The sequence below is a fragment of the Pantherophis guttatus genome, chromosome 3 (assembly GCF_059756535.1).
Source record: "Pantherophis guttatus breed Tessera chromosome 3, ASM5975653v1, whole genome shotgun sequence".
NCBI lineage: Eukaryota > Metazoa > Chordata > Lepidosauria > Squamata > Colubridae > Pantherophis > Pantherophis guttatus.
Window position 1 is genome coordinate 141,935,761 of NC_142065.1, and position 25,755 is coordinate 141,961,515.

Genomic DNA, 25,755 nt, shown 5'->3' on the forward strand with positions numbered 1-25,755 from the left:
ACACAATACATTCTTAGGTTACAGATAGTAATTTATGGTCAAAGATGTCTATTATCCATAATCTATAGCAATTCTGTCAACCAGGTCATGGTTGTCCCAAAGGTGCTTTTTCAGGAGGCAACCGGACTTCTTTGTTTTTTCTTTGAAGAAAAGATACCGTGTTTTCCCACAAATAAGACCCTGTCTTATATTTTTTTGAACCCTGAAATAAGTGCTTGGCCTTATTGCCATGTGCTCAAAAGCCCAATTGGGCTTATTATCAGGAGATGTCTTATTTTGGGGGAAACAGGGTAAAGATAAATCTCCAAGAGGATGCAAATGATCAGCTGTCTGTGGGGAATATAAATCCTTCCATTCCCCACCATCCAGTCAGAGCTGAAGAAGCTGCTTGGATGAGAAGCAAAACAGCTTCAAAGAAAAAACAGGAAAGTCCAGTTGCCTCCTGAAAAAGCACCTTTGAGATATCTATTATCCATAGTATCAATCATATAAAACAGTTCTAATGACCAAACATCAGAAATATACCTCCTAATACAAGCAAACAACAACATTGACAAAACCCAACATAGTTATAACAACAATAAGAAATAAGCAACTACAGGTAGTCTTTAACTTATGACCAAAATTGAGCCCAAGATTTATGTCGTTAAATGACAAATTTGTTAAGTGAGTTTTGCCCCATTTTCTGACTTTTCTTGCCCCATTTGTTAAGGGAATCACTGCAACTGTTAAATTAGTCATATGGTTGTTAAGTGAATCTGATTTCCCCATTGACTTTGCTTGTCAGAAGGCCGCGAAAAGGGATCACATGATCCCAGGACACTGCAATCATCATAAGTATGAGTCAGTTGCCAAGCATCCCAATTTTGATTACATGGTCATGGAGGATGCTGCAACAGTTGCAAGTGTGAAAAATGGTCATATGTCACTTTTTTCAGAGCCATTATAACTTAGAATGGGCACTAAACGAACTGTTGTAAGTCGAGGATTACCTCTATGTTCCCAGGCCTGGGGCACTAAATGTGCTAAATGCCCCATTTCCTGGTTATATTGCTAACTGGCCAAATATTTTGCTCTTGTGTATGTTGAATTTAAGGGATGCAGTGGATCAGTGCCTAAGATGCTGAGCTTGTCGATCGAAAGGTTGGCAGTTCAGCAGTTCGAATCCCTAATGCCACGTAACGGGGTGAGCTCCCATTACTTGTCCCAACTTCTGCCAGTTCGAAAGCATGTAAAAAATGCAAGTAGAAAAATAGGGACCATCTTTGGTGGGAAGGTAACAGCGTTCCTTGCGCCTTTGGCGTTTAGTCATGCCGGCCACATAACCACAGAGACGTCTTCAGACAGCGCTGGCTCTTCGGCTTTGAAACGGAGATGAGCACCGCCCCCTAGAGTCGGGAACGACTAACACATATGTGCAAGGGGAACCTTTACCTTTACGTTGAATTTGAAGGCTTTTCGTGTTTTTACTGTTTTACAGTTTTTGTTGTTTTAATTTTAAATTTTTTTTAATCATAATATATTTTCTGAATTGTAAGCCACCCAGAATCACCGACTGAGATAAAATGCTTTAGGAATTGAACAAACAAACAAACAAGCAAGTAAACAAGATGGTTACAGTCTCAGGAGGGCCTGGCACTACACCTAAGCATTTTCAATGAAAAAAAAAAAGAGGATGTTCTGCTTTTGATGTTCTGCTTTCTGTACCATCTACTGAATATGTAGTAAACTTCATAATATCAGATTAAATATGCAGTGTATGTAGGAATCTATGATAATTAGTTTATATAATTACAAATGTCCAGCTTGCACAGCATGCTGTTTTCATAATGCATTTTCATTTAGTCAAAATTGCTGCAGATTAGAAATGCAAACATTGTGTAAACAGACATGGGCGTTGAAGTAGTTCATTATAAATATCTGCACTTCACTGTCGAAGGCATCTCACTCACTGGCAGCCTCAGATTGCGGTATCACATCTGAAGTGAGGAAGCTTTGGGCTACCTTTGCTTTGGCATCAAGACTGAACACAGTAAAGAGGTAAGACGAGAGAAAGAGGTCTCTGCTGGAACACTAAGGTATCCTTTTCCTGACTCAAAGTAGTGTTTTTTTTCTCCTCTTTTCTTTTATGGTCAACAAGCCATTGTTTGCCAGAATAACAGTAATGGAGAGAGGCTTTGTATTGTTTCATTGGTGGTCAGGTAATAATTGAGGATATTTTAAGTCACTCATGGAGAAATGTTAGATGTTGTTAGCCATCCAGGGTTGCTATGGTGAGATGGACAGACATATCTATCTAATCTATATATATAAAAGAGAAAACCACTCATGCCGCGATCATGAAATCTCCAGAACCGTAAAGCCTACAAACGTGAAATTTGGCATGTATGTTCCTCTTGGCTTCTATGTGCTTGCTAAGAAAGGATGTTTCAAAATGACCATCAGATCGTTAGTATTTCTTATATTATTATAACCCGCTCTGATGCTAATTAGCTAGACGTTCTACTCCCCCTCCCAACCTGAAAATAACTCTAGAGAGAAGGGGATAGGATAGGGGAGGCTTCTGTGGGGCAAGCCTGAGGGAGAGAAGGGGATAGGATAGGAGAGACTTCTGTGGGGCAAGCCTGAGGGAGAGAAGGGGATAGGATAGGAGAGGCTTCTGTGGGGCAAGGCTGACAGAGAGAAGGGGGAGAGGATAGGGGAGGCTTCTGTGGGGCAAAGCTGACGGAGAGAAGGGGATAGGATAGGAGAGGCTTCTGTGGGGCAAGGCTGAGGGAAAGAAGGGGAGAGGAGAGGCTAATCATAACTACTCATTAATTTTCAAGCTGTAAGTGTCAATTTATCAAGCTTGATCACATAGTTTCGTAGTGGAGCACGGGTATTCAGCTAGTAAATCAATAAGCAAATAAGTCTTGAGATGTGAGGAGAAAGTATTTCTGAACCCCAGTATTTAATAAGAGGCTTCTTGGAATAAAAAAAATGAATTGTTTCCCAGGAAAATAATCGGCTAATAGATTTATGTAACTGCTGTCCAGGATTTATGTAGAATTCCATTTCCTCCCGGAAATGAAACATTTATTCACAAATGGTGATATTTCGAAGATTTTGCATCATTCAATACTATAGGTGCATGTTTGACCGTCTCTCTGCTTATTTAAACGAATCAGTTCTACCACAGGCCAAATGTTATCTGATCCATGTCAGTTTTTAAAGGCATTAAAGAGTTAAGATACTAAGACTAAGAGTGGGAAAACCTGAGTTTTTCATCCCTAATTAAGCATGAAGCCATTTGGGTAACTTCGGGCTGGGCATCTCTCTCAGTCCAAAGAAGAAGATACTGGCAGGCCATCTCTAAAACTGTTGCAAAGAAAACTATAAATATGTCCATCTAGTCACCAAAAATGTCAGTGTTGACACCTCACTCTGATAGAGCTCTGGTCCTGCTCATTTCCTGTTGTCTGTGGAGATTTGCACAGGCAAATTGGAACCCAAAGGCATATGCAATCAAAACCCTATCCCTTCCATGGGTGTGTGAATACATGTACGATGCACCTGATTCAAAATCCCAGGTGAAAGAATATAATTCTTAAAATGAACTGACTGATTTGGCATGCTGGAAAAAAGGAGAGTTGAAGTCAAACTCCAATGTTAATCAGACAAAGCTCAAGTCAAGCAAAGAGTAAAGGGATGTCCCATTAAGCAGAGAAGAAGATCACAGAAAGAAGACTTCCTCCACAAGAAATCTGTTCAAGAAGAATCAGAATAATCTCTGGCCATTGTGAACAAGGTGTAACCTCTATTGTTCAGTGGACTTAATTGAGTTTTATTAGGCAAGCATTCCTTTTTATAGCAGGTCTTCATGTTAAATGTTCAAAATGAGGAACATAAAAGCTATAAATACTTGGGATGTCTTAAGGGCACTGAAACACAGCTTACTGTATAAGCTGCATTTGGCCAACTTAAAGAAACCCAGGAAGCTATACTGTGGTTTGTGTGAACCCAAATCCAATTGCATAACTAACTTTCATCTAAACAAGCTGCAACATGTTTTGTTGGGTTCTTTAACTCATCACCCTGCTTCCTAAAACAGATGCGCAGTATACATACTCAACTTCCCTACCTATCTGTGCCTTCTGATTAGACTTCATGAAGGCGGCTTTTCTTTTATTTCAGCTTTACTACTCCACTTGATATTTATCCTGAATCTTGTCTAAGGAAAATCTAAATTGGTGTCATTCCCACGGTACAGTAATCCCCATGGGGTTGGGGTTGTAGACGAAGCAGCCAATGGGGGCACAGTCAGTAAAATCAGGAAGAGAGAAACCTTATGCTTCTGTTGCAGACAATGAGGCTTCTGTATTAATTGGGTTTGTGTCTTTCTTGAAGGAAGAGACACAACTGAACAAAGGTTCTCCATGAATGGCTAGCTCACACTTTATTTAAGGCTCTGCTTCCTTCCTTTCCCTTTAATCTAGGAGTTTTTAGTGTTGAAGGTATACATCCAATGATGCAGATTCCTGACCATAAGGAGGCAGGAGGGTATATATTAATAATAATTAATTGTTCTGATCCACAAGAACAATGATGTGCAGAAAAAAATGGTGAACAATATTAATGAGCAGAAATTAAAATTAAAACCACATAAAAGTGGAGGATCATGCTGGAGATTGACTGTGTGAGATTGACCATTTTTGCTGGCAGAGGGTTGCAGGAGGTGGTCACAGCTGAAAACGGAGCTCAGGAGACTGTTTTGACTGGCAGGGTGCTCAGGCCACCACAGACACAATACCCCCAATACAAGTGACATCAATCTGGCCATACCCACCTCAGCCATGCCCACCCCGGCCCCCTGAGGTCAAACACAACCCTGATGCAGCCCTCAATGAAATTGAGTTTGACACCCCTGCTTTATAGCCTTGTCTTTCCTTTTTTAGTGGTATGTGAAAATGATTTTGGGAGACAGGGGGAACAGGTGAAGCCAAGACAAAGATGGGATAAACCAAATTTGAGTCTGAACAGGGAGGGGTGGCAAAAAGCAACTCAGAAGGAACCCTCCCTAGTTTTCAGGAGAGTGAAAGTGAGGGACTGGAGAGGTACTTTCAGACTTGCAAGATTCTGTTAATGAAATCTTACAAGAAAGATAAAGTTAGTACTCCTGTCTCCTTGTCTGGATCTCCCCATAGGTCTGATGGAAACACAGTGGCTCATGTAGTTAGGACACTGGGTTGACAATTTAGCAAGACCATATTTGAGACCAAGTGAGGCTGTGGGATTAGCTGGTATTTGTCATTTTTCCATTATTCTCTCTTGTACAAAGGAAAAAAACAAATGTCAGTACAAACTATTGATCTCATTTCTTTACTGTTGCAGGTACTATTAGCTCCACCATGAAACACTTTGTTCAGGCTAATGGCATGTTTGCTGTAGACCTTTTCAAAAGGCAACAGCAGGAGAACTCTGGGAAAAATTTCATTACATTCTCATTGGGTTCGACAATGGCATTAGGCATGCTCTGGCTTGGCAGTGACAAAGCCACTGCTGATGAAATAAGAAAGGTAAGTGTCCTCAAGTACGTGTGTTCCTTAAAATAGTTATTTTAAGTCTTATTAAATTATTAACTATAGGTCACACATATAATCACATCTATGTTATTGCTAGAAAATGTTTCTTCCTGGTATCTGTCATATGAATATCTGCATGTGGGAAATCTCTCCTGATTAGCAGCCTTTCTTCCCAACTGGACTTTCCAAAATTCCTTGGAAAGGAACCTTTATGAATCTTCAGTGAGGAAATGATATAACAAATGTAAAGAAAACTGTGCATTTTTGCAATAAGCATGTCACCATGCACAAAGGAAATATTTACTTATGTACCTCCTTATTCAATCTTCATTCTTGCTGACAGTCACATTCCAACAAAACTCCTGGTGGGTTAGAATATTCACACCAAAACTAGTAAAATTAATATATAACTAACACACACAGAGTCACACATGCACAAATGCCCAAAACTTCTTGGCATCCAGTAATGACAATGGCTTATTAATTTAATGCCCCATAGAAAACTCCTGTCTTTTCTATCTTCCTGAGTTTTAAAGCTTTGTATAGTGACGGTATTTGTATAAAGCAGGGGAGAGGATGAGTGGCTAGAATATTTCTGCCCTCCAGCTCAGGAAAAATGACACAGAGCAATGGTTTTCAAACACCTTTTTGGAAAATTATCATAACCCTAACAAGTAGACAAGGTGATGCAAGAAGCTCAGGAGATAAGATGATCAGGAACAAGAAGAGTCGGTGATGTCCAAATATGGCTCTGTATTTGTGCCTTGGTATGCTCAACCCCAATGCAGCTACTGGGACAGGAAGATCTATTAATTTGTGATTCATTTAGAAATATTCCAAGGTAAAGAGGATTCTCTTAGAGAGAGAACCTAGAACCTAGACTTACATTTCTTTTTATAGTTTGCACAATAAAGACATTTCAAAGTAAAAGTTGATTGGGTTAAGAAAAATAATCTCTCCAGTTACATCATGAAAAATTAGACATTCAATAATATGTAAGTGTAAGAATGGAGAAGAGTGTTGTATTCTGAGTAAAAGTAAAAGAAAGATTTCCAAGGGAAAAACATCAGACGAGATATTGATGAGATACATTCACATGGCTTTCCCAGCTCTGGACTCATAGACTTGTATCAAATATTTGGCCAGTCCTAGTTTCTAAAAGAAATGCCTTTTACATTCTTCTAGGACAGGGGTGTCAAACTCAAGGCCTGGGGGCTGGATCCGGCCTGCAGAGTGCTTAGATCTGGCCCACGGGGCCACCCTGGAAACAGCGAATGACCGGCCTGTGGCGCCAGCAAAAACGGAGCTTGGGAGGGCCGTTGTGAGCTCCGTTTTTGGTGGCAGAGGGTTGCAGGAGGCCGTTGCAGCCGAAAATGGAGCTTTGAAGCCCATTTTTGCTGGCAGAGTGCTCAGGCCACCACAGGTACCCCCAACATGAGTGATGTCACACTTGCCATGCTCACCCTGGCCACCCCCTACCCCCCAAATCAAACACAACCCTGATGTGGCCCTCAATGAAATCAAGTTTGGCATCCCTGTTCTAGAAGGTTAAGGTTTATGGCAAATTGTAAGCAATACATTTAAAAGAAGGAAAATAAGGCAAATTAAAATACAAGAAAACCCATGTTAGCTAGCTGGTGTGATATTATTTACAAAACCTATATTTTAAGTATTACGAAGTCCATATTGCATGGCCCTCAGCAGCAAACTGCAATCAGACTTTAGCATGTTGCGAGTTATCCCCTGAATTCTCTAAATTTTCCCGCTGCCCTCAGGGACAACTGAAGAAGTGATCCCACTAGCAGTCTTGAGCATTAAGTCAGGTGAATGTATTTCTCTAGGATCCTTAGAGGGCAACACCTTGTCCCTCACTTCAAGCAGAAAGTAATTCCTGGATACTACTTACTACATTCATGTTGAAAGCACAAGATTCTTCCCTATTGGAAGGATTAGCTAATGACATCACCATTGGCCAGTGGATGCTGAGGGGACTTCTTTCATGTCCCCCAGGTATTTCCCCACCAAAGTAGTGCCTATTTATCTACTTGCATTTGCATGCTTTCCAACTGCTAGGCAGGCAGGAGCTGGGTCAAATTGATGAGGGATCTCATTCCATTATGCGGCTCCCGGGTTTAGAACTTCTGAGCTGTCATCCTTTCAATGGCCTTCTGATTCGGTCTCTTAACCACATGAGCCACCGCAGCCCCTATTGGATGGCATATAATTAAAGATGAACAATGACAAACAAGTTTTCTTGGTTAAGAGCTAGCTCACTTTTATGTCAGGTGCTGAAAGATACATTTGCCATTTTGAGATGATACTTGAGCGTCCAAGTGGCCTGGCCATGTCTTCATGTAATTTAACAGGACATAACTATTTTTCAGTATTTTCTGCAGGAACAGCATTCATTTAGAGGATATGTAAGACTAGCAGGAAAATGAGGACTTTCCAAAATGGACATATCCCCACTTCCTGCAGTTTTGTTTGTCATATTGCAATAATAATAATACTAAAAATACAAACCGCACTATGTTTTAAATAACTTTAAAAAAATAACACACTCATTAGTTTTTTTCATTTCTGGCATCTGTAAAGCCCCAAGCAGAAGAAAGCTTGATTGTGACAGGTTAATTAATCAGGTGTATTGCGAGGGAAAATATGAGTTAGGTTACATAATGTTGGTAGCTTTGAGGGCAAGGCAGACGTGGTGCTATCTGTTTATAGCCATGAAAGGAATGTCCCATCTCTTCATATTCTTCAATATTTTGGAAACATCCGTCCTCTTTTCCGAGCTCTGAGAATTCCATTGTATCACCCATTATCATTGGCCAGGTTGTTGGGGTGGGGCACACGCACACACACACTCATCCACACTTGCCCATGTCCTAGGCTGGCAGACACTAAGCAAAGAGATGGGAGTCGCTAAGTCCGGATTCAAAGATGACTCCCAGAGTAGGCAGGCTTTGGGACCCCTTTTATCCCCAAAAGTCATAGCTCTGTTGATTTAAAAGTCTGGTTCAGAGGATTTGTGAAGGGGTTTCTTCTCCGCTCAAGTTCAACTTCTTTTGTCTGGTTCAGTTGACATTTTTTCCTTTGTTTCTTTAACAACTTTGTTCCATGTTTCCTTGCTTGCTTCATCTTGAGGTACGTCAGCTTTAGCCTGATCTTATACCCAACAAAGACAAATTGGGACAAAACGTATATATTTTGTTTTGCAGGCTCTTCACTTCTGGAGAGGGCTAGAAACTGTGACCCCTACAGATGGGCCTGTAAGAAAATTCTCATTTTACTTGAATTTCATTTTACTAACTCTACTAAATGAACTATTTGGTATAAAGTGTTCTAAGCACTTGAAAAATAGAAAATAATTTCTTTCTTAGTAAAGAAATATTAAATATCGGAAATCAGAATTGTATATCCTAACCCAAATCTGTTATGATGTTTAAGTGATTGGGCCCAACCTGTATTGTCCACAAAGTAATGGATAAGAATAATGGCTCACTTCCTAGACTCTCATCTTAAAGGAGAATATCTCAAGGATCAGGACAATGACCCCTAAGAGGACTTCTGCTGTAAAAATAAAACATATATTCACATCTTGAAACCGTTTAGCTAAGAATTGTCATATATGTGTTGTTATGAGCCATGGTGCAGCAGTGAGTTAGAATGCAGTACTGCAGGCACTGCTGATTGTCAGCAGTTTGGCAGTTTGAATCTCACCAGGCTCAAGATTGACTCAGCTTTCCATCCTTCTGAGGTCAGTAAAATAATGGCCTAACTTGTTGGGGGCAATATGCTGAGTCTGTAAACCACTTAGAGAGGCTCTGTGAAATGGTATATAAGTCTAAGTGCTATTGCTATTATGAGTTACTCTGTTATGAGTTATGGGAAATGTAAATATTTAGAATAGAATAGAATAGAATAGAATAGAATAGAATAGAATAGAATAGAATAGAATAGAATAGAATAGAATAGAATAGAATAGAACAGAACAGAATAGAATAGAATTCTTTATTGGCCAAGTGTGATTGGACACACGAGGAATTTGTCTTTGGTGCATATGCTCTCAGTGTACATAAAAGGAAAGAAAAAAGAAAAAAAATATACATTCATCAAGAATCATAAGATACAACACTTAGTGATAGTCATAGGTTACTAATAAGCAATCAAATCATACTAGGAAACAAACAGAATAATATAAATCGTAAAAATACAAGCAACATGGTTATAGTCATAAGTGGGAGGAGATAGGTAATAGGAAGGATGAGAAGAATAATAGTAATGCAGTCTTTGGAGGATATTTTGGAGCAGTGGTCACCAACTGGTGGTCTTTATCCACAAGAAAATTTTGGTGGTCGGCAGAAAAATTCAGGGTCTTCTTGTGTGGGTCAGAGTCGGGAAGAAATTCTGACTTGGGGTCTGCTTCAGCCTCCTGGTGCGGGGCTTTGGGAAAGGCTGGAGGGAAGTGCTGCTGGTGGCAAAGAGCTTTGTTCCAGTGGGAATGCATCATGGATGGAACTGGCTGACCATCTCAGCTCACGGAGCCTCCAGACGCCAATACTTGGCTTTGCACTCCCGCAGGTCTTCCCTCTGCTTGGAAAGCCTATGCTCATAGTTCTCAGTGAGGTGCTTCTGCTGAGCCTCCTTCTCAGTCAGATCCAATTTGAACTGAGCTGTTTTGCTAATTCTTTCTTGTGGTGGCTGCTTAGCTCCAACAACTGCTTCCTGTTGGGGCCCTAAGGAGCCTGGGTGGGGAGAGGAGGCTGGGAGGGGAGGGGAAGGGTGAGTAGAGGCTGGTGAGGCACCCCTCGATGTGAGTGATGTTGAGTTGACGACGTCCACCCAGCCACATTCCCACCCAGTCACATGACCACCCAGCCATGTCCACCCAGCCGGTCATTAGGCAGATCGTATTAGTGGTCCGTGGGATTTAAAATTATGAATTTAATGGTCCCTGAGGTCCGAAAGGTTGGTGACCCTTGTTTTGGAGGATGTTGGCAAATATGATTTATATGATTGTAAATCTGCTATCCTTTGCTGCTTGAAGCATGCTGGGACTGAGTGTGATATACCTGGAGGATTTCACAGCCGGTTCAAGCGAATCCTAACAATCCTCAACCAGCATTCCAAATATCATATGCTGAAGATAGGTGGCCGGATATATGGATCAAAGGCTGAAGATTTCCTGGAGGTAAGAAAGAACGCTTTTTCTCTCTTCCCTTCTTAATCCAATGTTGATGGATTCTAGTGGTTTACTAGAAATTCTACAGGTATCATGTTTTGTGAAGCAGGAAATTAGGTTAGATCAGGTATAAGACTTCTGGCAAACTGCAATGCACACGTGGGGAAAAGTCTGGGTTAACATATTAGGTTTAATGTATGTGAAAATGTTCCTTCACCTAGGGCCAATAACATGCATTGCTCCATTATTCGAAGCAATTTCAAAATCTAGGACCATGTTCGTTTCCCATGAATATTCATTTCTGCATAACAGCAAACAAAACATTAAACAGTAAAATAGTGGATGATAAGATAAGGTAACTCTTTGGCAAATGCGGTTTGATACACACACACACTTTTCCAGGCAATGATGTCATTCAAACACCAGGAATTTTATTCTTCTAGGACAAAGTTTCTTAACCTGAAAAGCAATTTTCAGATGTGGGGACTATAACTCCCAGAATTCCCCAGCTCCAGAATTATTTTCAACTTTCCAGTCTAGCCTACTAACTGAGCCACAGCAAATTAGGTGCTCCCATCTAGATTGTCCAGTAACCAGTGTCAACTAGATTTATTGATTCAGTGCATGTGATAATAGGTGAATGAATATATTGCTATGTCTTCTTTCGTTTGGTGCAGCATTACATAAAGTGCGTTAAAGAGATATACAATTCGGATTTCGAAAAAGTTGATTTTAGGAATGCAGTTGAGGAAACTAGACGGAACATGAATTCCTGGGTTGAAAGCAAAACAAATGGTAAGATATCATACGCTGCTCATTGGATTTCCCACACTGAATATCAAGAAGCAGAACGTTTAGTCATTGCGAACTAACGGGAGAGGACAGACAATGGACTTTCTGCTGCAAGAAAAATTAGAGATGTGCAGTGGATTTTTATGGGCTGATGTGCTGTGGAGTGAGATGAAGCATGAGGCCAATTCCTGTATACTTTAACCTGCCACTTTAAATGCCAAAAAGATCATTCATGAATTTTAAATATTACAGGTATACATACAAAAAGATTTGTAGAGCAGGGAAGGGTCAATGAATATGTCCTACCAAGATGCTGAAGAAGAGAAAATTAACCTATGGTCTGGGGTAGGCCTGAGTGTATTGCCAATCTGCAATATATCAGAGGCTCAGAGTTTCAGGCCTTCAGCTCAATGAACCTTTGCGATCCTCATCCATGACTTTAGATAAAGGATTTGCAGAGTTGGGTCCAACCTTCCCTTAGATACAGGGAACCCACAAGATGGCTCCATTATGTCTAAGTTTTTAACACTGTGTTATGTGTATCTCTGGTGTCATTCTTCCTTTAAGTTATTGTGGGTTTTTTTTAACTGTATACTTCCCAGAGTGAGATAGGTGGCTACATAAATATAATGAGTGAATGAAATCAGGTCATTTTAGGCTTATGTTTTCACTCTTTCATTTATCTTGGATTTTGATGTTTTGTGTATTTTTTTCTATTCTCGGACTTAAAAATTGTGTTGTAGAAAGAAGTGATTCATTGACAGTATTCCACCATTTGCAGATATTTTCATTCAATGTCTTTTCCTAAAGGTGATATCAAGGAATTCTTTCCTCCTCAATCCCTTGATCAATCAACTTCCCTGATCTTATTAAATACAACCTCTTTCCAAGGAAGGTGGAAATTTCCATTTAATCCAAGAAATACATACAGAGGAGTCTTTTGGAATTGTCAGGTACAGTATATAAAAAACTAGGGAAAGTCATAATTCTATCAAACAATTAAAAGTAACAGCCTTGTTGACCATGGTGGGAACACAAAATCTATATATTAGGTGGTATCTTGAATTATCAGAGTCTGAGGTGAAAAACTGGTATTACAGTTGGCCTTGGCTTACTATACTCAACATTTCATCTTGAAACTCCTGATATTGTTATTGTTTTACTTTTAAACATTACTTTCTTTCTTATAGGATCAGAGCATTTATGTGGATATGATGACTCAAAGGGGCAGATTTAAAATAGCTAATATACCGAGTCCATCAATGAAAGTGGTGCAGCTTCCTTATTATGATGACATTATGTTTATGTACATTTTTGTGCCAGGTAACCGCCTATCTACAGATGAGGTAATTTGAGTTTTGAATCTGTATTTTAATAATATGCTTGGTAAAAGATCTGAACACACATCCCTAAATTTACCTCTACAACTTTTTAAAAATCATAGAATTACAGGAAATTGTGTTTCTAGTCCTAAACAATTCTCAAATCTCAGCTTGGATATATTTTTTTCTCATATTGTTTATCAGTATAATAACTAACTGTAGGATTTTAAATCTGTTGGTATACTGAACACATTCCTTAGTTTGTGTGCAACAATATACTAGCTTGCAATGGTAGTCTAGAGATCAATGTTGCTAGCTATCATAGAGTAGCAGGAATTATTCTAGTGACACACTAGCCAAAATTTGCTGACTAATACTGTCCTGAGGACTTTATCACTGGGGGGGGGGGGGGATAGAAACTCACTATCCAGAATATAGCCTATTATCCAGTATCAGCAAAAATACTTTTTCAGACAATCTCTCCTTAAAGCCACTGATTGGAGAGTTTCCCAGATTCCTGCCTTCTCTCATCATAATTGGGAAGGCAGGTGTTCTTTTGCAGTGAATGGCTGTCTGCATCCACTGGCATTTGTGAGTTGTCACGTATATCTCCTTACATTGAATCTCCACATGGAGGTATTGGGCACCTTTGCCCAAATCTATTCTCTCTCCCACTCCCTCCCTCCCTCCATTTCTCTCTCTCTCTCTCTCTCTCTGTGTGTGTGTGTGTGTGTGTGTGTGTGATTGTGTGGTCCTTGGTGCTCCCTGAGCTTTGTTATTTTCTTGCAGACATTTCATTACCCAAACTACTTAACATCATCAATGCTAGTACTAAGACTAATGATATTACTTAGTTTGGATAATGAAACTTCTGCAAGAAAACAACTAAGCTCAGAGAGCGCTAAGGACCCCCCATTCAACTCTGAGCTACAAATATTCTCCTTATCTATCTTCTGAGTCGAACAGTCTTCCCCAAGACCACTGGTTCATGTCTGGTCTCATGTTCAGTGATGTACTGAGAACACTACTTTATATACAAGAGATATTTCTATCTCTTCTACAACGACCAGTATATGAAATATTTGGCCATGTTGTTAGGCAAACTTATGCAAAGCTTGGAAAACAGAGGGAGCAAACTGTTGTGTATGCTTTTGTACAATATTTTTCTTTCTCCAGTAGGATCTCTCTTCTGTGTATGTGTGTGTACTATTGAGAGTCAATTTTTATTAGTGTGGTTCTCTTACTTCAACTGCCACCTACTCTTAAGCCATTCTAAGAACAATGGCCACCATATATGAAAATATGACACCAGCTAGCACTAGGAGGCTCTCGACTCTGTGCTGAACTGTGGCCTGGCATTTGGGAAAAGCTGTATTTTAACAGCTGAACCTGTACCTTCTGCCCTTAATTCCTGTATATTGAATTAATATGATTTAGGAAAGACATTGCTCTATTGGGTGACATGAATGGATAAGGGGTAAAAAAAGTAAAACCTAGATAGGAAAAAAAAAACATACAGCATATTAATAAATTGTATGTATGACCAGCATTTTTATTTCACTATTCCTCTAGGAACAAAAAACAGCATGCATGCAGTAATTTTCTCTCTCCCTCAGAATTCTCACAATCTCTGTTAGGTTGACTGGGTTGAGAGAAGAGTCAAACAGTGAAATCTTTTGAATCTTGGCAATGCTAGTTTTTGCCCTTTATCTCTACAGAGATTATATCCCTCCTTTTCCTGGGATTCCTGATTTTAATCAGTGGCTGGGGGGAATTGGGAATTGGTGGAAACCCCAGCCGTCACTTCTCTTCAAATTCTGCCTTTTGTTTTAAAAGGGCTCACATTTTCTCCCTTCAGCAAGGAGTCTAGATCAGGGGTCTCCAACCTTGGCAACCTTAAAACCTGTGGACTTGTGGAGTTGAAGTCCACAAGTCTTAAAGTTGCCAAGGTTGGGGACCCCTGGTCTAGATTATTTCCCTTCATTTACATGTCAGAGAAATCTCCCTTACAGGGAATGCATAAACTGTAAATGCCTGGCAGCCTATGAGATTGAGAATATCCAGTTTAAGCAGACATATTCACAACCCTGAAGCAAGATACATTCTTCCTAGATGCACTGCTCAGCAGATTGAAGAGAAGTAGCATTTCAGCAGATAAATTTATTAGATTATGTCAAAACGATAATGTGGTTATTGTGAAGATGTTTGGCATTTTGGAAAACCATTTGTCTGTTTTGTTCTTTTTTCCCCTCCAATATTTTTTTTTCACTATTGGATTGGTTTCTATTTTACTTGACAGATTATAACGAATCTCACTCCCGAAAAATTGCAAAGTTGTATCGATCCCGCAAATATGAGAGAGGAAGACCTTAAAATTTCTTTTCCAAAGTTCAAAGTGAAAATGAACTATTCAATGAAAGATGTATTTTCAAAAATGGGGGTGAAAGATCTGTTTACTCCAGGCAAAGCTGATTTATCTGGCATGACTGGGAATACTCAGGCGATGGTGTCTCAGATTAGTCAATCAATTACCTTTACTGTCAACGAAGATGGTGTAGAGGCAGCTGGAGCCTCTCGTACAGAGGTAGTAGATGGGGCTTTCAGTGAACTTAAAGTGAATAAGGAATTCATTTTTCTTGTGAAACATAAGGCAACTAACTTCATCATGTTTTTGGGCAGGATTTGTATGCCAAAGTGGGAGGAGCTGCCATAATAACAAATGTCTTCCCAGGTGTTGTAAACAGTGGAGCCTTCTATATTCTTAATTCTATTTCAACTTGGCCAATATCTTGTCTAAATTTATAAGCCCAAAATTGATTTCCTATTTGCCTATCTGGGAAAAAAAAAAGGCTTTTACTTTGTGAGTTTATTTGCAATTCCTCTCCAGTGCAAAAGTGATATATCCATAATAAACTTTTCTTATACTGTGCATTAAACTCCTTTTCAACAGCAAAACGTGCATATTTGGGATTTCATACATGGAATACGGAACAATTGGGGAGAATCCTCCTTAGAGAATAAACCTAAAGTAAAAGAATGTCCTCAATCATCCAGGTCAAGTCCAGTTGCCTTTTAGAAAAAAACACCTTTGGGACTAAAGGGGGTAGTTGTAGGGCAAAGGAGGACAAATACAACTATCGTATTTTTCAGAGTATAAGACACACCTTAGTTTTTGGGGAGGAAAATAAGAAAAAAGCTAATTGGTGGGTGGATCAGCCTCCCGAAATACCCCCAATCAGCTGTTCCAGAGGTGAATTTTAGCAACAGGTTCCTTAGTTGTGAGCTCTGTGCCTTGCTTTTTTTTTTTTTGCTTTTTTTCCTGCCTCTGAAACTTCTGAAACTCCCTTTCAGAAAAAAAAAACTTTTTTTTCCTGCCTCTGAAAGCCTCCGAAACAGAGCTTCAGAAAAAAAGCCTCTGAAGCTCTGTTTGGGGTCTTCTTTTCTGAAGCTTCTTTTCTGATGCTTTTTTCAGCCTCTGAAACCTCCGTTTGAAAAGCTGGGCGGGGCTACATTCGGAGTGTAAAACACACCCAGGTTTTCACCCTTTTTTTGATTTATTCAAATCTTGGTTTGGAAGAGGTCTAAAGCTGGGAATTGCAAATTGTAACTGATGCAAATGGAACGTACATGATTCTGTAAATTTGTCTGATGATGTTAATAACATAGCCTAATATGTAATAGGTTTTCTGATCAATAGCCAAGATGATTTATTTTGGCTGGGCTGCAGTTCATTCAGTTCATTCTGTGTGGTTGGTTCTTCCTTTAAAATAGCTGACCTTCTGGGATTGTGGAAGTAGCTTCTTTTTGCTGGTCAAGAAATCCTGCCCGTTAGAAGCTTTCAATGTCTTATGGTCTCTTTTCTCTCCTTGAGAGATTCAAATGTGGTGGCATATCTCTGTGCACCACTCTTAATTTTTAATCTGGGGAATAATCTGAGGCATCAGGAAATAGATATAAATAGAGATAGATATATGATAGATAGATAAATAGACAGACAGAGGAAAGCAGTGAATCATTCTAAGTGATCTATATATTCTATATATCTATATCTACATATTTCCCTGAGACAATCAGTCCTATAAGGCAGACCAAATTAGGAAACAACAATAGAATTTGAAACAATAGAGTTTTAGTAGTCCTTGTGATGACTATTTCCTAACCTGGCCTACTTCAAAGGGCTGATTTCTCCAGATTTCACTGCATATGGAGGCAGAGTTGGACAACCCAATTTTTATGTGTAAAAGGAGGCCAGAGAAAAGAACGTGTCAGGCGTGATTTAGCAGAAGAACTTTCAGCACAGTTGAAAGAAGGAGGGCTAGGTTCAATTTTCTCTCTTGAGAAATAGCTTCCTGCTGAAATCAGACCATGGGCTCTGCTGAAATATTTCTCTGTGTTTTTTTTTAAAAAGTTTTGCAAAGCTTCTAAATGTCAGAATGGAATTCTTATTCATTTCCCCAAGTGGTAGGTGTCTTAACAGCGACAGTACATGTCAAAGTCCCTGCAGACTGATTGAATGGACCAGCCACATAGTGAGTGGGTTTGAAGAGATGAAAGCTAAAGTTCTGCCAGGAAGTTTCTGAATCAGCAAAAAGCAACTCTTATGAAACTCTGTCTATTAACGCTACTGTTAAAAAAAAAAGCCTAATAAAGCTCTATCATGCAAGTACTTTACAGTGTCAGTTTGAATTTATGGTTTCCTTGAAAAATTAGTACCATTTCACTGTATGGATTAAGCCAGGCCTCTCCAAACTTGACAACTTCCTTGAATTCTGGGAATTGAAGTCCACAAGTCTTAAAGTTGCCAAATATGGCAACTAAACTCTGGACTAAGCTATTCAACTCACTGCATAAGACAAACAGATGAAAAAGGCTCAGCAGATCCAAACAAGCAGGATACGAAGTCTATATAGTAGAATACAGGTTTCATATCTGCTAGTTTCCTAGTGACAATAGAATACATATTTTCCTTGTGAAAATCTGGCTCATATCACATATTAGAAGCAAAAGTTTAATCGAAATGATATTGAAGGATTTTACCCAGAGCTTCAAAATTAAAAGTACACACACATCAAATTAAGCAAAAACATTTCTACTACAAGAAAATAATGGTGTTTGTCTTAATGTTGCCAAAAGACAAGGATAGGGAAGTGGTCACCAAGATTTTTATTGCAATGGGAAAATAATGGTGATTTAGCCTTCCTTATAAAGCAAAGAGACAATACTTCTTTTCTGACCTTGAGCATCCATAAGAAATTTTTTGGATTGTTTTTTGTAATGATCAAACATGTTATGAGGCATTCTCTAATGCTTTGGGGGCACTTCCTTCTTCTTCTTCTTACTATTAGTGTTATATACAGAATTTTCATATTTGAGAAAAACAACTGATGGATATTTTATGAACTAACCACCAGAGTTCTTGGAAGTAGAAGACTGTTTTTCATGCCGGTTATTTTTTATCTTCTACCATCCTCCAGAAAAATCATTTACATCTTTATTTATAGTCCATCATTATTTTTGTAAGCAATTCAAAGCAGCAAACATTCCAAATATCCCTCCTCCTCCTCCTATTTTCCCCACCACAGTCCTGTGGGGTAGGCTGGGCTGAGAGAGGGAATGACTGGCCCAAAATCAGCCAGTCAGTTGTTAACTCACTGAGCCATTTCTGAACTTTCCTGCAATGTGAAAAAGAGACCTATCTGCAGCCAGTGTTTTGTTTAGAAGAGCGTCCACCTGTCTTGAAAAAGCAGAAAAACTATAAGAGTAGGATTGTGCTTTGCTATGGTGGATAAGGATGCATTTGTCTGCAATTCTTTAAACAAAATATGGCCTTTTCTGGGGAAGAAAGGCAGCTGCATAATCCCATGAAACTAACCCCGGGAAAAAAAATGCAGCTGCCTTAAAGAATTGCAAACAGGTGCAGCATTCCTTTCTCTGTGCTCTCCAAAATATATATTTTTGCATTTGAATCCAAAATGCAGTGGTACAGTACAAGAGGGCAAATAAGAATACACAATCAAGAAATGTTATTTGAAATAAGTGCTTTGTAAACTTATCTGTGGCAAGTCTTCCCAGCCACTGTTTTGCAAAAGCATTCACAACAATATCCATCAGAATCCAAATATAGGGTTCCAACTTTAGGTGACATTTATGGCTGCTTATTTTGTTTCTACTACTAATAAAGAAATGAGTGAAAAATCATCATTTTTATAATTATCCCTGAAGTGGAAGAAACAATTATATAAAAGGCTTCAAATGTAATTGAATACATAATTACAATTAAGCCAAAAATGCAATTCCAGTAAATTAGAATTTGCTCATAGAAATTCCCAGATTAACCCATGACATCTCCAGCAAGTGATAGGAAAGCTCTTTTTCTACCTAAGGCGCAGAAGAAATAGTACTGAGTTAAATAGAGTATAAGCATAAAGGTAAAAAATGATATATGCAATGTTATCTTCATTTTAGACGTCTCAAGGATTTTGTGGCTCCCTGTGTTTTCTTTTCTGTGGGAAACTGGTCCAAATGGCTCTTTGAGTGTTTAAGGTTGCAAACCCCTGCTCTGATGTGTGTGTGTGTGTGTGTGTGTGTGTGTGTGTGTGTGTGTGTGTAAAAGGCAGCAGTGATCACTGATCGTAACAGACAAGAACAGGCATCAAACAGCAGATCCATAGAAGCAGGGATTTACCCCACTAGGTAGAACCCAAAGGGTAGATCAATGTCTCTCAGCTGAAAGATGTATGGACTTTAACTCCCAGAATTCCCCAGCCATCCATCAAGTAATTTCCACAGAAGATTGTGGAGAATAATAGAGCTAAGAATCTGTGGGAGTTCTGGCTCCAGAAGGACAGGCAGGCATTAGATAATCAACCAGACACTGTAGTAGTAGACAAATTAATAGACAAAGACCAGAAGAGCTCAGAAGGCCAGGCAAGCGAGGTGAGGCGAGGCACCACTCGACGTATGTCGAGACCTCAACCGAGGTCTCAGGGAAGGGGTGGGGGAGTAGCGGTTATTATTAGAGAAGGTTTTAGGCCGAGGGAGACCACTGTTCCTCAGACGGCCGGTTGTGAGACCCTCCTTGTGAAGTGGGGTCATGGGGTTCAGATGGGTTTGCTGATCACGTACCTGGCTCCCTGCCACGTGGCAGCAGCCCTGCCCGAGCTACTCAACGTTATTGCCGCGGTGGCGGTTGATACCCCCAGACTTATGGTCATGGGGGATTTCAACCTGCCGTCCGTGGGTGAGACGTCTGAGGTGGCTCGGGAGTTCATGGCTTCCATGACGGCTATGGATCTGACCCAGCTAATTCATGGCCCTACGCACATGGGGGGAAACACACTGGACCTGATTTTTGTCTCTGGACAGTGGTTGAGTGATCTCGAGATAGGGGACATAGTTATCGAGCCCTTGTCATGGTCGGATCACTCTCTCCTTCGCCTTGATCTTCGAACCGCTGCTCCCCGCCGCAGGGAGGCGGAACCGATAAGATGGTACCGCCCCAGGCGCCTGATGGAACCTGATAGGTTCCAGACGGAGCTTGGGCCAATGCCTGAGGTCTTGGCTCACGCCTCGACTGGAGACTTAGTGGCCGCCTGGGATAGGGCGGCCGCTGGAGCTCTGGATCGAGTCGTGCCTTTGCGGCCTCTGACCCGGCGCCGATCTCACCTGGCTCCTTGGTTTACTGAGGAGCTGAGGGAGATGAAGCGCCGGAAAAGACGCCTAGAGAGTAGTTGGAGGGCCAGTCGCACTGAATCTGACCGGACACTGGTAAGATCTCATATTAAGAATTACCTAGTGGCGATAAAAGCAGCGAAATGTACTCATCTTGCTGCTCTTATCGCGTCATCAGATAACCGCCCGGCCGCCCTGTTTAGGGTGACCCGCTCCCTGCTCCACCAGGAAGCGAGGGAGGACCCCTTGGAGGGGAGAGCCGAGGATTTTGTTCAGTATCTGTATGACAAAATCACTCAGATTCGGGAAGATCTGGACTCTGACTGGGTAGATCCAGTGGGGATGACGGAGGCAGGTCCTGAGAATGTTATCTGGGATGAGTTTGACTCTGTGACCCCTGAGGACGTGGACAGGATTCTGGGTAGACTGAATGCGACCACATGTTTGTTGGACCCGTGCCCCTCCTGGTTAGTGCTGGCTTCCCGGGAGGTGACGCGAGGCTGGCTCCAGGGGATTATAAATGCTTCATTGAGTGAGGGTGTCTTTCCCGCCGCCTTGAAAGAGGCGGTGGTGAGACCTCTCCTCAAGAAGCCTTCCCTGGACCCGGCAATATTGGCAAATTATCGTCCAGTCTCCAACCTTCGCTTTGTTGCGAAGGTTGTTGAGAGTGTGGTGGCACGACAGTTTCCCCGGTACCTGGATGAAACGACGTATCTAGATCCGTTCCAGTCGGGCTTCAGGCCTGGGTACAGCACGGAAACGGCATTGGTCGCGTTGGTGGATGATCTCTGGAGGGCTCGGGACAGAGGTTGTTCCTCTGTCCTGGTCCTATTAGATCTCTCAGCGGCTTTTGATACCATCGACCATGGTATCATGCTGCACCGGTTGGGGGGGTTGGGGGTGGGAGGCACCGTACTACGGTGGTTCTCCTCCTTTCTCTCCGACCGGTCGCAGTCTGTGTTGACAGGGGGGCAGAGGTCGACCCCGAGGCCCCTTATATGTGGGGTGCCACAAGGATCGGTCCTCTCGCCCCTTTTGTTCAACATTTATGTGAAGCCGTTGGGCGAGATCATCCGTGGTTTCGGGGTGGAGTACCATCAGTACGCTGACGACACCCAGCTGTACATCTCCACCCCGGACCACCCCAACGATGCCCTTGAAGTGATGTCCCGGTGCCTGGAGGCCGTACGGATCTGGATGGGGAGAAACAGGCTCAGACTCAACCCATCCAAGACCGAGTGGCTGTGGTTTCCGACATCCCGATATAGTCAGCTGGTGCCATCGCTGACTATTGGGGGCGAAGTATTGGCCCCCACGGAGAGGGCTCGCAACTTGGGTGTCCTCCTGGATTCACGGCTGTCTTTAGAAGAGCACTTGACGGCCGTGACCGGGAGGATTTTTCATCAGGTTCGCCTGATTCGCCAGTTGCGTCCCTTTCTGGATCGGGACTCGTTACGCACGGTCACTCATGCCCTCGTCACCTCCCGTCTGGACTATTGTAACGCTCTCTACATGGGGCTCCCCTTGAGGAGCACTCGGAGGCTCCAACTGGCGCAGAGTGCGGCCGCGCGGGTGGTGATGGGAGCGACGTGGCGCTCCCATGTAACACCTCTCCTGCGCGAGCTGCACTGGCTCCCGGTGGTCTTCCGAGTGCGCTTCAAGGTTTTGGTCATCACCTTTAGAGCGCTCCATGGCTCAGGACCTGGTTATCTACGGGACCGCCTGCTACCACCGATAGCCTCCCACCGACCAGTACGCTCCCATAGAGAGGGGCTCCTCCGGGTGCCGTCGGCCAAACAATGTCGACTGGCGGCCCCCAGGGGGAGAGCCTTCTCTGTGGGGGCACCTACTATCTGGAACGAGCTCCCCCCCGAGATACGGAGGATTCCGGATCTGCGTACCTTCCGTCGCACGCTGAAGACGTTCCTATTCCAGCAAGCCGGCCTGACCTAAACTTCTCCTCTTTTAAATGGGAATTTTAAATTTGGTTTTAAATTATTGGGGTTTTAAATATGGTTCAGCCAAATTTATCTAACTTGTTTTATTTCTATTTTAAATTTTGTATTGATATGTTTTATTTCATGGCTGTTCACCGCCCTGAGTCCTTCGGGAGTAGGGCGGTATACAAATCTAATAAACTAAACTAAACTAAACTTATGTCAAGTTGGCTACGCCCACCCAGTCACACAACCACCCAGCCACGCCCAGCCACCCAGCCATTACAGCGGAGAACCGGTTGTTAAAATTTTGCAGCCCACCACTGGCTTTATGACAAATTAACATGATATAATCTTTGACAAGTCAGCAAATTCATCCTCATCAAGTACTTGAGGAAAAAAACCTCACTCCACCCCCAGCACATCTCTATGGGAGATGCAACACTTCAGAATGCCGATGGCTCCTCCATTCTAAGACCCCAACCCTCTCCCTTCCCAGTCACATGACCTACACCACTGATATTTTAAGAGGTTGGAAAGAAATTCAGGAACCATACTTTCTGATTTGAAGGGACTATAAAATGAGGGAGGAGAAATGGCAACCATGTTATGGAGTCAGATCTACTAGTGAGGAGGAGGCTTTAAGAGGGAAGAGAGAATCCAAAGAGCTGGGGACTGGGGCAAGGCAACAGTCCCTTCTAATGGAAAACTATCCAATCTACAGTTTTAGAGGAAATATTGTGGCACTGTCTTCTTGACATTTTCTTTGGAGCATTTTCTTTCACGTTTTGATCTGAAAAGTAAACAGGTCAACCCACAATGCCAACAATCAGCCCAAGATATTTGGCATTGTGGGAATGCAGAGATATGACATTGAATCTGCATTGTCCCCGGGTGATATGGTGTGGATTCTGGGCTCCAGGAGAACACCGATATCCTAGCCGATTTTGGGGATCCCCAGGGATCATAGCTGTCTTGTGGAGACAGCGAAGAAAGAAGACACTGGCTGGCATGGATAGGGAATGAGCAAGTTCCCTGAAGTGCCGGCATTAGTCTTCGACCCGTCGGCGAAGGAAGGCAGCCATTAAGGAGCTGTCACAAGCCAGAACGGCCAGGATTGGAAAGAGGGAATTTTGGAGCGGTAATTGAATGGAATATTGTTTGCCGGGTGAGTAATTAGCCAACTCACAGGTAAAAAGGAAAAAACTTTTTTTTTAATTAAAGAGTTTTACAAGACAAAAAACATTTTTACAAGAAAAACATAAACCGTTTGCCATCTTTCCATGTATGAATTGTACAATCACATTTGCAAATTAACAACCTCTTTGAAAAAAAAAAACACAATTACGTAGACTCCAAGAACCTCTCCAGATTCTTTACACATGTTTTCCTTTCCCTCCGACCCCCTCCTACCCCAACCCTCCCTCCCCCCCCCGGACTTCCCAGAGCAAATACAGGATATAGCATCTAACAAACATCATCATTTTTATAATTATTCCTGAAGTGGAAGAAACAATTATATAAAAGGCTTCAAATTTAATTGACTATATAATTACAATTAAGCCAAAGATGCAATTCCAGTAAATTAGAATTTGCTCATAGAAATTCCCAGATTGAATGGAATATTGTTTGCCGGGTGAGTAATTAGCCAACTCACAGGTAAAAAGGAAAAAACTTTTAACAGCTTGAAAGAAATCCCAGTGGAAATTGGCGGCTAATTAGCACTGGGGAACTTAAGTGGAGAGAGAGAAAAAAGGAATTTTAAAATCAAACCTAAAGCCCTAAAAGGAATCTTCCACCTGGATTTATAATTGGATTTGGAAAAAATAAGAATAAGACAAGGAAAAAGGAGACAGAAAAACATTTTTTAAACAATAAAGGATTTAATTTGGAAAAGAGAAAGTAAGCGTTCCTGTGGACTATAAAATGGAGATTTTGTTGCCAGAAGACTAGTGAATCGGAGAAAGACATCTGCTGGCGAAAAGAGCGTGAGAGAGAGGTGTGGGAATGCATATTCATGCAGCTGAAGCAAGGTTAAAGAGACAAAGACTAAAACTGTGCTGGCTCAAGTAAATATTTGAAGTGGACATTATTTTTTTTTAAGAGACATTATATGGACTTTGAAACCTGAAGCATATGTAAATGAAAAGAACAAGCTTAAAAATCCTAGCCTTTTAAAATTGAAAATATGGAGAATTGGGAGGATGAATATGAGACACTAAGGGAGATGTTTCAAAAAATAAGAGAAACATTTAAGGGAAATAAAAAAGGATTGGTTAGATTGCAAAAAAAAAAAGTAAGAAAGAAAGAAAGAGAAAAGATGAATGAGAAGCAAGAGAAACAAGGAGATATTATTGAAAAGGAAATAATTGAAAAAAAAGATAAAGATGATCACACTGGGTTCAACAGTGATAGAATAAAAATGGATAAGGGAAAATACATCTCAAATATGAAGAGAAGAGAAATAAATGGGGAAAGATTGAGAATGAAAAGCAATAGAGCTAAAATTAAAGGAAAAAGGCTGAAGGGGAGATATAAGAAAAGGAAAAAGAAGAAGGGAAAGAAATGGGAGAAAGGGAGGAAAACATCAAGAAAGGGAACTGTGGAGAGATTAAGAGAAAATGGTTAAGAGCCAGTGAAAATGTTAATTTGTTAATAAAGAGAAGGATGCTAGTTGTAGAAATTGTATATGAAAATGCTGTTAAATGAAAAATAGATCAGTAGATGCAATGTGAAAGAAAGAATGATATTGGAGGAAGCACTAAAAGGAGAGAATAAATTATAACATAAGAATTAATTGAAATTAAGATGGAAAATGGAAATTAACTGCAAATTGAATGAAATTGAAATGTAAAAATGATTTAAATGACATATTTGTAAGAAGTAAAGTAGAAAAAATTGTTAAAAGTAAGAAGTCTAAAGGTTGGAAGATTGTTTGACTAAAGATTTAAAAGAAAAAATGGAATAAGATGAAATATACTGCTAATAATGAAAAAGATGAGGGGGAATTTTGAGAAATATACTTGATAAGTGAAAGAAAGATCGGGGTTGCCTGGACGCCATAGTGGAAAATATAAAATTGAAAATGAATATGGCAATAGAGAGGGATGAAGGAAGGAGAAAAGAAATGGAAGAGAGAAAGAAGGAGAGAGAGGGAAGGAAGAGAAGGGAGGAAGGAAGGGAAGGGGAATTAGAGTAGGAGTGAGGGTAAGAGTGGGAGGAAGAAAGGAGGAGAAGGAGAAAGGAAGGGGAAGTAGAGAGGAGAAGAAGAGGAGGGGAAGAGAAAGTAA

The 25,755-nt window shown here is 41.0% G+C and overlaps 1 protein-coding gene across 1 annotated transcript; it reads left to right on the forward strand.

Annotated features, from left to right (window-relative positions):
- The first annotated feature begins 1,941 nt into the window (after window positions 1-1,941).
- On the forward strand, window positions 1,942-17,523 carry LOC117659446 (serpin B3-like). The gene is made up of 8 exons (XM_060691139.2): window positions 1,942-2,040; window positions 5,371-5,555; window positions 8,780-8,830; window positions 10,609-10,752; window positions 11,421-11,538; window positions 12,346-12,488; window positions 12,726-12,881; window positions 15,157-17,523. Exons 2-8 carry the CDS (start codon window positions 5,388-5,390, stop codon window positions 15,568-15,570), a joined length of 1,194 nt encoding a protein of 397 aa, XP_060547122.2. The 5' UTR covers window positions 1,942-2,040; window positions 5,371-5,387; the 3' UTR covers window positions 15,571-17,523.
- Window positions 17,524-25,755: the final 8,232 nt, after the last annotated feature.

Excerpts from the sequence above, each read along its gene's own strand:
- LOC117659446 (XM_060691139.2), top strand. The coding sequence starts at position 5,388 with ATGAAACACTTTGTTCAGGCTAATGGCATGTTTGCTGTAGACCTTTTC. Across the intron at positions 5,556-8,779 it reads CTGCTGATGAAATAAGAAAG|GCTCTTCACTTCTGGAGAGG; the intron begins GTAAGTGTCCTC and ends TTTGTTTTGCAG. Across the intron at positions 12,489-12,725 it reads GAGTCTTTTGGAATTGTCAG|GATCAGAGCATTTATGTGGA; the intron begins GTACAGTATATA and ends TCTTTCTTATAG.